Here is a 14,509-nt window from a genome sequence, read left to right as displayed (position 1 = left end):
TGTCTAGACTAAGATCTTAGACCTAGTCCCCAAACTCTGCAGATCCAAATCTTGTATGTTGGGCTTCCTTCTAGCAAAGACAGACCCCCAAATTCAGGCTACTGAATCGAGGGCCATCAAGGCATTGACGAGAAGCTAGTATCATCCTGGATCCTGACAGCAGGGTCCACAGGAGAGCAGAAAATGCACAAAAGAAGCTATCAGGGCATTCCTGCCTCCATGAAACGCTAAACAGCCCAAGCATTTGGTCTGGGCTGGTGGCTTGTTGCTACTCAGTGTCAGAGGAGATATCTTGCTTCATTTGGGGAAGCAAAGATGCTGGAGCTTCATCCAGTGCTTGAAGCGTCTACTTCATTTGGTCTTTGCCAGGCCCGGATTGAGGAGCTGGAGGAGGAGCTGGAGGCTGAGCGCACGGCCAGAGCCAAGGTGGAAAAGCAGCGGGCAGAAGTGTCGCGGGAGCTGGAGGAGCTGAGTGAGCGGCTGGAGGAGGCTGGTGGAGCGACGGCCACGCAACTGGAGATGAACAAGAAGCGGGAGGCAGAGTTCCTGAAGCTGCGGCGGGACCTGGAGGAGGCAACCCTGCAGCATGAGTCCACGGCAGCTGCCCTGCGGAAGAAGCATGCAGACAGTGTGGCGGAGCTGAGTGAGCAGATCGACAACCTGCAACGTGTCAAGCAGAAGCTGGAGAAGGAGAAGAGTGAGATGAAGATGGAGGTGGATGACCTGTCATCCAACATTGAATATCTCACCAAGAACAAGGTGAGCGCTGGCTCTGCGTGGGGCCCTTTGTGGGTGTGCTGGGCCCTGCAGCTGTGACTCTGCAGCATCTTGGCAACTGGCTGCAGTGTGTTCTGCACAGCCACATCCATGGGATGTTGTCCTAGGTTTGTCTACTTTGCCAGGGCTGAGTCCTTCTTACTTGGTGTGTACTGCTGTATGGCGGTGCTTGCAGGATTTGAGGTGCTTTGAGGTGCTAGTCCTAGTCAAGGCTGGAGGATCTAGGAGGACACTTCGCATGAGACAGACAGCAGAGAGCTACTGTAGGGAGCTACCGTCAGCCTAAAAAGGAACAGGAGAGCTCTGGCAGGCTCCTGCTCTGTCTTGTGTTCATATGGGATTAGCTGAGCAGGGAAGACGGGTCCCAAGATGATGCACAGTCACTGAGCCCCTCGTGGGAGAATGGCACTCTCTGGGCAGAGCTGGGTCTCATGTGGGCTTTGCTTGGTGTGTGCAGGCCAATGCTGAGAAGCTGTGTCGCACCTATGAGGACCAGCTGAGCGAAGCCAAGTCCAAGGTGGACGAGCTGCAGCGACAACTGGCTGATGTGAGCACGCAGCGTGGCAGGCTGCAGACCGAGAACGGTAGGTGGGGGAAGCAGCTGGAGGATGCATCGTTGCTCTGGGGCTAGTCTTGCACTGGGGCATCTGTGTCAGGGAGCAGTGGTTTAGCCACACAAACTGTCCTGCCCCTCACATGGACGAATGACAGCAGGAGCTGTGATCAGGAGTGAAGAGGAGCAAGATGTGCCTGTTGTGTCTGTGCTCAGGCCTGGCAGAAGGGTCGTACTGGCAAGTGGGAGAATCTCTGTGGTGATGCTGGTTTCGCTGGTGCTGGGATACATGCTGTGATCTCGAGCATCAGAACAAGGGTACTCCTAGCTGCCATGCTTAGCCTTTAGCTGCTGGAGCTCAGCCTCTTTCCATGGACCCCAGCTTTCCTGGGTGGCTGTACAGCCGGGGTTTCTGGAGGTTTCCACACAGCTTCCCTCAGCAGGCAAGTCTGGGCCATAGGTGTCACTTCCCCCGGGTACTTTGTTACACAAGTTTGCTGTCTGCTGCCAAACAGGAGGAAAAGAACCCATGGCCTCATTGTCCTGGCCCACATCTGCTGTCCCAGCAAACCTTGTGCACTGCATGGGACAGTCTCAGGGCTCAGGCCCCTCAAGCTGCCAGGGGATCCTGGGACTGGGTAATGATGTTGCAGTGAGCTGAAGGGCACAACATCTCTGGGGGTATGGGCTCTTGCAGATTGCAGCCCTTCTGCCCCAACATAGCTGTTTGTTTCTGAACCCAGGGGAGCTGAGCCGGCTGCTGGAGGAGAAGGAGTCCTTCATCAACCAGCTGAGCCGTGGCAAGACTTCGTTCACACAGACCATCGAGGAGCTCAAGAGACAGCTAGAGGAAGAGACCAAGGTGAGGCTGCTGGGGCATGGCTAATCTCTGTGGCCCTGGAGGCATTGCCCAAAAGGGAATAGCCCAGCAGAAGGATTGGAAATCCAGGCCCTGAGAGAAGAATAATCAGCTCTGTGTCCTCCTGGGGTCCACACACAGCAACATGTGGTGGCTCTGCTGGGAAGGCCACCCTGGGGCCCAAGATGGAGCATGGGCTTGTCAAAGAAATGTCACCAGTGCTGAACCAGATTCCTATTAACTTTGATGGCTGCATCGGGACAATCAGGGCCAGCAGCTCAGAGTGACAGTGATATCAGGGGATGGGATATGTGCCCCCGCCCATGGCAGTGGCCCAGGAACTTGGGCTGGGGAGATGGGACATGCCCTGCGTGTAGGAGACCCAAAAGCAGCCCTTGGCCTAGAAAAAACAGATGTCTGTCCCTCTGCATCCAACATTGCACTATAGCTAGCATCCAGGAGCCTGGTGTCAGCTGTTCCTCTCATGAGCTCTCCCTTCCTCAGAGCAAGAACGCCCTGGCCCATGCCCTGCAAGCCTCCCGGCATGACTGCGACCTGTTGCGGGAACAGTATGAGGAGGAGGTAGAGGCCAAGAGTGAGCTCCAGAGAACCCTCTCCAAAGCCAATGCGGAAGTGGCCCAGTGGAGAACCAAGTATGAGACGGATGCCATCCAAAGGACAGAAGAGCTTGAGGAAGCCAAGTGAGTCTCCTGACATGTGACACAGGAGCATGTTCTCTGCCGGTGGCCAGTTCCCATTCAATGATGGGTCTTTCCCAGACCCCAGGGTCAGGCTGCAGTTCTCTGCCCAGACCTGAGCCTGGGGGAGGGTCTTACCAGGGTGTTTGGGCAGGTCATGGCCTTCCATCCCCAGAGCAACAGATGGGATGATAGTTGGGCTGGGCATGCTCACCCCTTGCTGTCCTTGGCAGGAAGAAACTGGCCATCCGGCTGCAGGAGGCAGAGGAGGCAGTGGAGGCTGCTCACGCTAAGTGCTCCTCACTGGAAAAGACCAAGCACCGGCTGCAGACAGAGATTGAGGACCTCTCGGTGGACCTGGAGCGAGCCAACTCAGCCTGCGCCGCCCTGGACAAGAAGCAACGTAACTTTGACAGGATCTTGGCTGAGTGGAAGCAGAAGTATGAGGAGACCCAGGCAGAGCTGGAAGCATCACAGAAGGAGTCGCGTAGCCTGAGCACAGAGCTCTTTAAGCTCAAGAATGCCTATGAGGAGTCCCTGGACAACCTGGAGACCCTCAAGAGGGAGAACAAGAACCTGCAAGGTAGGACTGAGCTCAGGCTCTCCCCTCAGACTGCTAGCTCCCTGAGGCCCTTCTTTTGTGGGCAGCCTGTAGCTTCCTTGTCTGCAGCCAAATGTGGTGGGAGGAGTGCACTCCAGGGCAGGAGCTGACTTCACTTCTCAGCCAAGCCTAGCCCCATTTCCTCCCTGCCTGGGCTGTGGGATCCTGTGTCCCTCCAGGAAGCCAATGTATGATGGGGGGGGATCCAGGCAGAAGGTCAGTGTCATCCTGGCTGTTGTTGCCAAATGCGTTTTGCTGCCAGAAGTGCCACGGCTGTGACATGTCGCTTACTTGAGAGCGTTGCTTTTGGAGAAGCAGATCTCCATGGTTTCTTACACCTCTCCTGTGAGAGAAAGACACCCCCCAGCCCCTCCTCCCCCACCCAGACTGCAGGGGAGTGCAGCAGGACCCAGCAAGGAGGACTGGTGCGTGCATTCTGCCAGCACAACCCTAATGGCTGGATGGCTGCTTTCTGGTGGACTAGGAATGACATGGGCTCAGCCTGGGCTGAGGGGAAATGGGAAAGTTGCCCATGCCTGCCATGCAGGGTTGGCCCTGCAACTCAGTCCTGACCCAGTGCCCTTCTGCTCCTGCCAGAGGAAATTGCTGATCTGACTGACCAGATCAGTCTGAGTGGCAAAACCATCCACGAGCTGGAGAAGCTGAAGAAGGCCCTGGAGAGTGAGAAGAGCGATATACAGGCAGCCCTGGAGGAGGCTGAGGTGAGTCTGTGTTTCCCACCAATTTTCGCATGTGCCTGCTGCCCCCTGCGGGGCCACCTCACCTACCCTGCAGCCCCAGTCAGGGTGACTTGGGACAGGTGACCCATAGAGCATGACAGCCCTGAGCAACAGGCTGCAGGTGGGGGATTCTTGGGCCCCGCTCATGAGCGTTGTGCAATCCCTATCAAGTCACTGGGGTAGGCTCCTGACTGCCGTGACTCCCCGTGCTCCCCACGGCTATAGGCTGGGATGTGAGGCAGGATGGGGTGGCTGGGAAGACCTTCCTGGGGGCTGCGTTCACACAGGGATGCTGCTATCTCTAGGGGGCCCTGGAGCATGAAGAGAGCAAGACACTGCGTATCCAGCTGGAGCTGAACCAGATCAAGGCTGACGTGGACAGGAAGCTGGCAGAGAAGGACGAGGAGTTTGAGAACCTGAGGTATGTGGGAAGAAGAGACAGGCTGGGCTATTACTGCAGGGGCAGAGCTGGCATGACACCCATGATGGGACAATTGGTGCTGTCTGCGGCTTCCTGGGGCTATGTGCTTGCAGCAGGATAGGGCTGACACACTGTCACACAATGTCTCCTGCAGACGAAACCACCAGCGTGCCATGGACTCCATGCAGGCCACCCTGGACGCAGAGGCTCGGGCCAAGAACGAGGCTGTCAGGCTGAGGAAGAAAATGGAGGGAGACCTGAATGAGATGGAGATCCAGCTGAGCCATGCCAACCGCCAGGCGGCTGAGTTCCAGAAGCTGGGCCGCCAGCTTCAGGCCCAGATCAAGGTTGGACAGCCATGGGTGGGATGATTGGGTGCCCAGCCCTGGCTTGGGGCCATTCCATTCTCCTTCCCTTCCCCACTGACCCCACGCTGCCTGGCAGGACCTGCAAATTGAGCTGGACGACACCCAGCGCCGCAACGATGACCTGAAGGAGCAGGCAGCTGCACTGGAGCGACGCAACAACTTGCTGCTGGCGGAGGTGGAAGAGCTGCGGGCAGCCCTGGAGCAGGCTGAGAGGAGCAGGAAGTTGGCAGAGCAAGAGCTGTTGGAGGCCACCGAGAGGGTCAACCTGCTCCACTCACAGGTGAGGGGGCCTTGTGTCGACCAGCTGGGATGTGGAGCTCTGTTGGCCCATGGATGGGCTGAGGCACCTGGGAGCCTGTCTGGCACTGGGGCCACCATCCAAGGTGAACAGCTGGTCCCTGTGCCACTGCCCCATTCTCTGTCTGCAGAACACGGGCCTGATCAACCAAAAGAAGAAGCTGGAGACCGACATTTCACAGCTGAGCAGTGAGGTGGAGGATGCGGTGCAGGAGTGTCGCAATGCTGAGGAGAAGGCGAAGAAGGCCATCACAGATGTAAGAGCATGGTGGAGACTGTGCTACATGTCTGGGCAAGAGTGCCCAGTGCCCTGCGGGGCTGGCAGCTGTGAGGAGAGGGGAGGATCTTGCAGCTCTTCTGTGGGGCCCCTGTATCTGGCAGGGCTGCCTGGCCTCGTGGTGATGTCTGTGTGCCCTTGGCCCTGCAGGCTGCCATGATGGCAGAGGAGCTGAAGAAGGAGCAGGACACGAGTGCACACTTGGAGCGGATGAAGAAGAACATGGAGCAGACCATCAAGGACCTGCAGATGCGCCTGGATGAAGCGGAGCAGATTGCTCTCAAGGGGGGCAAGAAGCAGATCCAGAAGCTGGAGGCCAGGGTGAGGGTGGCAAGGGCAGGCCACCAGCATTTCCCACTCCAGAGTGGGCTCCTGGCACTGCCTCAGCTCGCATACTCTCTAGCCTGGGGTGGTAACAAGCTTTGCAGGGCACAGGCACAGCCCCATCCCTCCCTGTGGGCCAGCTGGTGCCACAGGGTGGGCCAGAGGCAGTGAGGTTCAACCTCTGAGGTTCTGAGAGCTTGGGATTGGGTTCAAGCCATAGCCTGGGATGGCTCTGCCACTGCTGGGGCTCCTCTGAGCTGGGGAATGGGCTTGGCCCTGGCTGGGGCAGGGTGCTGAGGCCATCCCACCAGCCCGTGGCACTGGGGAAGCAGAGCACTGACCTGGCCTCTCTCCACATGCAGGTGCGTGAGCTGGAGGGGGAGCTGGACATGGAGCAGAAGAAGATGGCCGAAGCCCAGAAGGGCATTCGCAAGTATGAGCGGAGGATCAAGGAGCTGAGCTACCAGGTACGGCAGCACTGGCACAGCCCTACCCCAGCAGGACTTCGGGCTTGGCACCCTCCTCACCTGTCCCTTGCCCTGTGCTCAGACCCTTGCCCTCTCCAGTGCTCCACCAGTCCAGAGGACCCAGCTCTCAGGCCAGCACAGCCGTGCCTTATTCTGGGCCCTGTGCTGGCACAGAAAAGGAGGGGACAGCTCTCCCAGTCTGCCATCCACCACCTGCTGCAGTGTCCCTCTGTCCCTTTAGGGGCACTGTCTCAGCTGGCTCCTGTGGGACAAGAAGGGAGCCCGGGGACAGCCCACATGACATGGGGGCCAGGGGCTGGGATCAGTGGGGGGGGGGGGGGGGGGGGGGAGGTTAGTGCGGGGAGGGGGGAAGGTTAGTGCTCCCTGTCTGGGGAGGGTCCTGGCACCACTGGGACGCCTGTAAAGGTGTTAGGGCAGCAGGACTACATGGTCTTGCACCAGTCGCCAGGGTTCCTGCTAACTGGCTGAGGCTCTTCCAGGCTGAGGAAGACCGGAAGAACCTGACACGGATGCAGGATCTGATCGACAAGCTGCAGAGCAAGGTCAAGAGCTATAAGCGCCAGTTTGAGGAGGCGGTAAGTGCTAGTTACCCCCACTGCTCTGGTCTTCCCCAGGGGCTGCTTGGGGCATCCTTGTGGGCACCTACACTGCCCAGCTGGGTGGGCTAAAGGGGAAAGGGCTCCCAGTCCAGTGTGGGGAACTCATGGCCCAGGCACTGGGCTGTGCCTCATGCACACCCATCTCTCCCCTCACCCTGTTTGTGCCTACCCCCCCCCCCCCCCAAAACCACAGGAACAGCAAGCCAACTCCAACCTGGTGAAGTACCGCAAGGTGCAGCACGAGCTGGACGATGCGGAGGAGCGGGCTGACATCGCCGAGACGCAGGTTAACAAGCTGCGTGCCCGCACCAGGGAGGTGGTCATCACCTCCAAGGTAAGGCCCAGCTCCGGAGCCCCCCCTGGCTGCAGGGAGCGGAAGGCAGGGCAGGGGCTCGCTTCTGTCCAACCAAGTGCGGGATCATGGTGCCAGAGCGAGCGGCTGCACAGGCCAAGGCTGTACCCAGCACAGTCACCTGGCACTGCCTTAGTACTGCCAGGCCAACCTGAATAGTGGCTGAGTGCTGCCTCCTAGCCCAGCATCTCACCCTGTCCCTTTATTTTTTGCCAGCACGAGGAATAGGAGCGCAGACCCGTGCCCAGTCCTGTCCCCCATCCGCCTGCTGTACTTCGGAGGCAAATGGCTGCAACAGTCACTGCCAGCTTTGCACTGAGTGAATAAACATAGCTCTCTACCAGGACAGGCTCCTTCATGTCTGTGATGGGGTAACACAAGCCTTACCTTGGGCTCTGCTGCAGTAGTGTAATGGAGACTGGGGGAGGCAAGGTGGGATCTTCATGGGTGTGTCTCACCTCCAGGCAGGGATAGGGGAGGGGCAATAGCCTCCCTTGGCACCAAGGAATCAGAGCTGCTGTCAGCACTGGGCAGACTGGTCTCTGTGTAACAGCGCTCCAAGCTCAGGCAAGAGCAGTTTTTTCCTTGTCCCATGCTAGTGCACTGGCTCAGCTCTGGGGAAAGAGCCCTTTCCGCACCCTCCCTCCCAGAACCCTTCAGCACACTCCCCTTACTGAAGGGTGAGGTGAGGGATGTGGGTGAGGGGGGAAGGACAGTACTGACCTCAAACCATTAGCCAAGGTGAGAATGTGAAAACAAGTACATTCCTAAAGGCAGAGGGAAGCTCACTGGAAAAGCTTTGGCAAAGGCACTACAAAGACAGACATTCTACATATTTCTTTAAAATAGATTTCTTTAATACGTATCCATTTAATATGTTTATTTGCAGTTAGTAAATTGGCATTAATCCGGGCAGCATGAACCTCAGCAATCCATGGGGATAGTGCAGACTTCCAGACATATTTGTTAGTCTCAAGGGTCCCACCTCCACCCCCTACTCCAGCACTCCAACCTGCTGAAGCCTCCACTGCAGTCAACAGCAATGTCAGCGAGCACTCCCTGGCACTGCACAGGACACTTCTCTCTGCGCTCCATAAATAAGACAAAATGAGGATTAAAGCCTGAGCTGTCTAGTCCCTCTCAAGAAAAACTCTTGAAGCAGCTGGCAAGGCCAGACAAGCTCACAGGAGACTGGCTCCCAGTAGAAATTTGCCAGCAGCCCTCCCCTTGGCTGCTGCAGCAGCTGCAAGCAAAACCTTTCTGGTGGAGACTAGAGCGCTCTCTCCTGGAGGAGTTGCCATGGGTTTCCTTTCTGGGCGCTTCTCTGAAGACAGCCGACTTAAACTCCTGCATAAGCCTGAAGGTGAAAGCAAAGCCAAGCTGCCTTTAGCAGGCAAGGACCCAAAACATACAAAGACATATAAATTACTGTGCTCCCGCTGTGGGCAGGAGGGATTCACAAGCTAGAAGGCAGGCTGCGATTATTTCAGCTCAGCCACACGCAGGCCAGTAGCCAAGAACAAATGCAGCTTGGCCCCTAACTGTAAGTTACATAAATACAGAGATGTAAATGAGACTCTGCAGGTTTATAGCAGCAATCATTGGATGCACCAATTAACTAGACTAGGGAAAAGGCATCCCTTAACTTAAAAGCCTTTTAATTTGAAGCATTTATTTTAAGTGTACATCTATTACAGTTAAGAAGAAGCAAAGATACACCAAAAACACAAATACCCAAGAACAAAAAAAGTACAGATGAGAAAGAAATTAGCTGGGGGGAGGGGGCAGGGTGGGGGTGACCTGATGAAGAACAGAGAGTTGCAGCTGCCATAGCAGTTCCCCATCCCAATGAACATGACTGGAGTAACGTCACTGGAGCTGGCCAAAGGCTACCAGGGGAATTCAGCCCTCCAGGGAGGTCCCCCAGGAGTTCCTGCAAGAGTCCAGGTTTATGCACAAGCTCAGCATCTCTGACCACCCTGCAAGCAAAAGTACTGACTGTAAGTCCATAGCAGGACACAGAAGTATAAGAAAAGCTGGAGGAGAAGGGTGACTTTTAGAGAGCAAATCCTGCACTAGGGGCTGGAAGCCAGGCCCCAGCACAGAGATTCCCAGAATGGCTTTCATTCTGCTGGCAAAGATTAGGGACAAAATGCTGCAGCTCAGGGACATCCTCACCACCAGTCCCCATCTCCAGATCCTGGAGAGATGTGCAGTCAAATTGCCTCATGAAATAAGTTAAAAAAAAATTTGTCATTCAGATGCATGTCTGAAAGGAAAATGGTTTCTTTTAGCTGGAGCTGCAAGATGCATACAATTGGACTTAAATGCAGTGGCTCAGGACTTCAGACTGTATTTCATTCCTGGGAATGTGACTGTCTTGGAGCAACATAATTAACACTGGCGAGTAGGCAGGGCATGTTCAGGTTTGGCAACTGGGACTCTGCTGAAACCTGCTTCCCCCTTCCCTGACGTATCCTACAAAGTTACTTTAAACTAGGAGTGTTTATTCCCAGCATTTAACACATTCTGATTAAAACAAATCCAGGAAAAACTGACATCTCCTATAAATATTGCACTTCAAGATTAATGCGTGTGTGTTGATATTAAGGACTGAAAGCAGAGACTGATATAAGACTTCCAGGCATAGCAGGTTAGCATCAAGAGCAATGGTCCTGAAATGGATTTTAAAATCAGATTAGTTACCCAAGATGGGACAAGCCGCAAGTTTTAAAAAATTAGTACGTTTTAATGCTAGTGCTCCATGAAAAAGCCAACCCCTGTTGCAATTCCACCACTGCTGAAATGTCTCTGTTCTCCGCAGCATTGTAAAAACATCTTCAGACAGGAAGGATCTGCAGGAAAGACAGCAGGAGCAGAGGTTCTCTCCTAACACACAAACAGACAAAGGCCGAACAGATTTAGTACCAAATGATCCAAAAGTAGATGGTAAAGAGGTGACTGGAGCTAGGGCTCTCAGGAGTTAAAAGCACACACGCGCACACTCACTCTAACCAGCCCTAAACCCCTGATTCCAAACCCCAACAGAAGAGTTAAACCTGAAGGGAGTCCTCTTGGGGGCTCTGCATGTGGCTGGTGTGTTGGGGTCCCAGTCAGATTGGCTCCTTGGGCCTCACATTTGGAGGGCAATTTCTGTGCTTTTTGACTTGCTAATTCTGGTAGCCAGGAAGAAGAGCCACAACCAAATTGGCACATATGGAATATTGTCATCTGTCACCAAAAAGGACTCCAACCAGTCACATCTGACTCGGAGGAAAAAAAAAAAAAAAGAGGCTTTTTTTTTTTTCAGGTGATTATTTTTATGCCAGAACAAATGGAAGATGTATCCCTGAATGTGTTGCCCAGAGAGCTTTCAAAGTCTCCTCCGTTAGAGAACAGAGATGGGGACTGGGAGGGGGGGCCCGGGATTTTAACAATGCAGTAACGCTCCATGGTTCCAAGCCGCACAGACACTACGCAGCGTATCCCTGAAAATCCACAGTCTGTGAGGTACCCTCCAAGCGCTGTCCATCAGAAGCCAGAGCCAGACTCAGAAAAGTCTCTGTCAATGTCCATATATGCCTCGTCGATGTAGCTAACTATGGCACAGGGGGATGTCCGGTCCGGACTGAGCAGTATAGATACAGTCTCTTTCCAGTAGGTAAAACTAATACATGAGCTCTGCGGAAAGAGAGGAAGAGACTGGTTAGCAGGGTCTGCAGGCACCAGTGCGCATTAGAGTAGACATCTCAGAGGCAGAGAAAACTGAGCATCACTTCCTATCTGGCCTGACTTCCTTGGCCACACACTTTAGCCTCCGACTCACCACTGAGGCCATCATTCTCAGGGGTGTGGAGCAGAAGAGGTGGACACTGAACCAACTATCCCAGGCAATGCTATTTCTACTATGACCTTCAGCACAATCAATTCTACTAGCAGAGCAGCATTAGAGATGGTATTTAAGGACACTGGATACCTCTGGCAATGAGGTAAAAGGAAAACAGCAGCATGGAGAACTCCCTAGAAGGCAGCACATCCCACATCCCTGTGCAAACAGATCACTGGAGGGGGATGTTGAGGTACAGACACACCTACAACCAGCAGGTCAGTCACCTGTGTGTGCCTCTGGCAGGCACCTGAATCATGGCTTGGATAATCCGGAAGAACTAAATAGAACCAGTGGACCTTGGTTGCATCCTAGTGAAAAATGTGTAGGGAGAAAGCAAGGTTAAGATGTAAGACAGAAGTCTACTTTACAAGAGACCCAAGATCCACCCAAACAAAAGGGCCATGAAGGACGTTTCACAGCAGTGCTATGGGCCAACGTGCTCTCTCCTGGAAGGACAAGGGAGATTCAGAGATGCAAGGTGGCTGCTAGTTCAGGGAGCAGCAGGCACTGAAGCTCATGTGCTCAGCCCCACAGAAGGTGGTAAGAAGCCTCCTGGATTGGCATCTTTAAAAGCAATTCTACAGAGGCTCCCCAAAAGATGACCAGCTCCCTTACATGGTCACCTCCATCTCTTGACTTGCTCATGTGAGAGACCTGAACCATACCTCTTGTGCTACTGACTGCATGCACCAGGGACCTGACTGATAAAATGGTGTGAAAAGCACTTCAGAAAGTTACACTGGGGGTGGGGTGGCGGTTGAACTTGCTCCTTTCTTTCCCTTCATATCATATCATTTCCGTTATTGCTAGGTGACTAGTACACAGATGGTTACGATTTTTCTTACTATGTTTAAGAGGTTCACATACATTTTCTAAGCAGGTGCTGTCTTTGTCCTTGTTGAGGTAATGCTGTTGCCAGAATCGCAGGAGACTATGGAAGTTGTTCAGGATGAAGCCTGGGTATTTTTTTGTGTATTCCATCTGTTGCAAAGTGCGCAGATAAAAAGGTAGCTTTTCTTTCCTTCGGGCCAGCATTAAGATAACTAAACTTGTGTTCAAACAACTGACATTTTCCTAAAAGTAAAAACAACATAGTAGGTCAAACAACAAAAATTTGAGATATTGATTGTATATATTACCTTCAAAATGCCCTCAAGGCAAGCATGCAGCGGAAGTTCTTAATCTTTAACACAAAAAACCAACACTGATCTCTTGAAGAGAAGCCAGGTTCCTCCCTGCTCCCAGCCCAGCTCATCAGTACACAGTATCAGCAAGGTATCAGTGAAATTATTGTCAGCTCTTACCTGTGTAAGTGTCTGTACATGAATAATATTAATGAGACGGAAAAGAAAGGACATTCTCATGGACATCTGGGACATATATGATAGCAGGCGGCACTCTGACAGGACTTCTGCAACTGCAGCAAGAAGAAAAAGAGATTCATCAGGTGCTTAAAGTTTAAGATACATTGATCTGAGCATTGCAGCTGTAAGAACTGGTCCTTAGACCATAAGAACAAACACAAAGGGGGTACTTCTCTGTCTCCAACCAACATTTTCAAAGCCCAGGCTTAAAATAACTACTATCACTACCACACACAAACAACACTCCTTATTCTTTACCTTCAGCATCAGACTGATTCTCAAATCGGTCCAAGGACAACGTAATGCAGCGAACCAACATGTTTGAGTCAACCAGTGAACTGTTGATCTGATTCAAAAATGTCTGGAACTAAAGAGAAATACTTTTAGTGTTGCATTTGCCTGAAAAGTATCCTACATAAGCACTAACAGATGAAGCCTGACAGAACAGCATTTCATACTCTTTTAAGAATGTGTTACAACCAAGAGGCGCACTAAACCAATTACTCTGTTGGAACAAGGGGAACAGGCTACTGAACCTCAGCAGGCAGAGAAACAAATAAGGCTTCGTGAGTAGGAAAATAATAACAGGACTCCAGAATTGAACTTTCAAGACTGAAAGAGTACAGTTCTTAAAGGTTATGGGAGAAACCATCTTGCAAGCAGCCACAAGTGCACATCATCAAAATAAGGCTTCACAAATGCGGACAACTTCCCCTTCCCTTTAGAAACAGAGATAAGACAGAAGCTAGGTTCTGAATGCCAAAACCCGTATGGTCATTTCCCTACCAGCCACTTTCAGCCTGAACACTTAGTCAGAGTGCCTTTTCACTCTTAAGTAAGTGTGCGTGCTAGAACAACTGACATGAAAGTGGAACAGGTATCAAGGCCCAGTCAGCCCAAGAACAAGGAGTGGATACACCCACCTTAATTAACTTGCTTTAACCCTAACAAGAATAAAGGGAGAGACATACTCCCAACCTGCCTCATCCAAGCCAAGCCAATACTGGCAGCAAGTGCTGACCAAAGATGTCTGGCACTACTAAAATCTGTTACAAATCACTTCAATGAGACCACAAATCACTTCAGTGAGACCAAGATTCCACAGGCTATTTGTTTTGAAAGGGAGATGAGATAAACAGGAGCTGTTGGGCTCTGTAGTTCCTACACAGGTCCACATTTTCCTACACTTATTTTTAGCAGTTAGTGCTAAGGAGGCATACAATGAGACATAAAGAATGAGGATTAAGAAAAAGTTACAGACCAATAAATAGGAAGCACACACAACTTATATTTCTAGAAGTAGATTCTCTAGAATTTGTCAGTTTAGTTACCAGGGAACAACCTGATATTAAATACACCCTTCTTGGAAATACTTCTCTGCTTCTATTCTCCAAGGTCTGCCAGATTTAGCAGCAACTAGAAAACTTTTTTAGTATCATAAGCAAGAGTGGGATGCCACTCAAAACCTAATCACCAGCTGAGATCATAAGAGTGCATAAAGATCAGAGTGTGTAAAAACATGAAACCAGTTATGCATAGAGAGCTGTCCATTTTTAATCTACATATAAAACTTTAAGTGTTTTATAGGGAATGACTTTTTAAATATGCCTGTAAGTTGAAATAATACCAAAGCAAAGACATACCTTTTAGCATTAACAAATAATAATGAGTATTTTTAGTCACCTACATTAAGATTTGTCTTCCATAAGAATTTTCTTTACAAGCAACCCTGAAAGATTTATTGGATAGCCTGTCTGAATGTCCACAAAAACCAGCTTAAACCAAAACCCAGTGACATCACAGGAACTGTTCTACGGTCTCTAAGCTCTGACCTTGGATCTGCCTGATCACGCAACGGGGCAACATTTTCTGAAAAACTCAGAACTCACTGACTCAGAACAG

The 14,509-nt window shown here is 52.1% G+C and overlaps 2 protein-coding genes across 3 annotated transcripts in view; one reads left to right on the top strand and one right to left on the bottom strand.

Annotated features, from left to right (window-relative positions):
* MYH7B (myosin heavy chain 7B) overlaps positions 1 to 7,697 on the top strand; it is a 35,499-nt gene extending 27,802 nt beyond the window's left edge. Inside the window, exons 30-44 of the mRNA XM_026101140.2 lie at positions 370 to 759; positions 1,235 to 1,361; positions 2,074 to 2,192; positions 2,694 to 2,890; positions 3,121 to 3,470; positions 4,086 to 4,210; positions 4,534 to 4,649; positions 4,804 to 4,996; positions 5,094 to 5,297; positions 5,446 to 5,571; positions 5,742 to 5,912; positions 6,278 to 6,382; positions 6,883 to 6,978; positions 7,196 to 7,336; positions 7,571 to 7,697. Coding sequence (XP_025956925.1) covers positions 370 to 759; positions 1,235 to 1,361; positions 2,074 to 2,192; positions 2,694 to 2,890; positions 3,121 to 3,470; positions 4,086 to 4,210; positions 4,534 to 4,649; positions 4,804 to 4,996; positions 5,094 to 5,297; positions 5,446 to 5,571; positions 5,742 to 5,912; positions 6,278 to 6,382; positions 6,883 to 6,978; positions 7,196 to 7,336; positions 7,571 to 7,582 — 2,472 coding nt within the window. The 3' untranslated portion in view covers positions 7,583 to 7,697. The remainder of the gene's footprint in view (positions 1 to 369; positions 760 to 1,234; positions 1,362 to 2,073; positions 2,193 to 2,693; positions 2,891 to 3,120; positions 3,471 to 4,085; positions 4,211 to 4,533; positions 4,650 to 4,803; positions 4,997 to 5,093; positions 5,298 to 5,445; positions 5,572 to 5,741; positions 5,913 to 6,277; positions 6,383 to 6,882; positions 6,979 to 7,195; positions 7,337 to 7,570) is intronic.
* Positions 7,698 to 8,189: 492 nt separating this feature from the next.
* TRPC4AP (transient receptor potential cation channel subfamily C member 4 associated protein) overlaps positions 8,190 to 14,509 on the bottom strand; it is a 43,087-nt gene continuing 36,767 nt past the window's right edge. For both annotated transcript variants that reach the window (XM_026101142.2, XM_026101141.2), the window contains 4 exons: positions 12,866 to 12,974; positions 12,548 to 12,660; positions 12,111 to 12,317; positions 8,190 to 11,035 (listed from right to left, as the gene is read on the bottom strand). In XM_026101142.2, coding sequence (XP_025956927.1) covers positions 10,886 to 11,035; positions 12,111 to 12,317; positions 12,548 to 12,660; positions 12,866 to 12,974 — 579 coding nt within the window. In that variant the 3' untranslated portion in view covers positions 8,190 to 10,885. The remainder of the gene's footprint in view (positions 11,036 to 12,110; positions 12,318 to 12,547; positions 12,661 to 12,865; positions 12,975 to 14,509) is intronic.

Source organism: Dromaius novaehollandiae, chromosome 16 (genome assembly GCF_036370855.1).
Source record: "Dromaius novaehollandiae isolate bDroNov1 chromosome 16, bDroNov1.hap1, whole genome shotgun sequence".
Lineage (NCBI taxonomy): Eukaryota > Metazoa > Chordata > Aves > Casuariiformes > Dromaiidae > Dromaius > Dromaius novaehollandiae.
The sequence above is the reverse complement of the archived record's forward strand: the minus strand, read 5'-3'. Positions and strand labels throughout refer to the sequence as shown.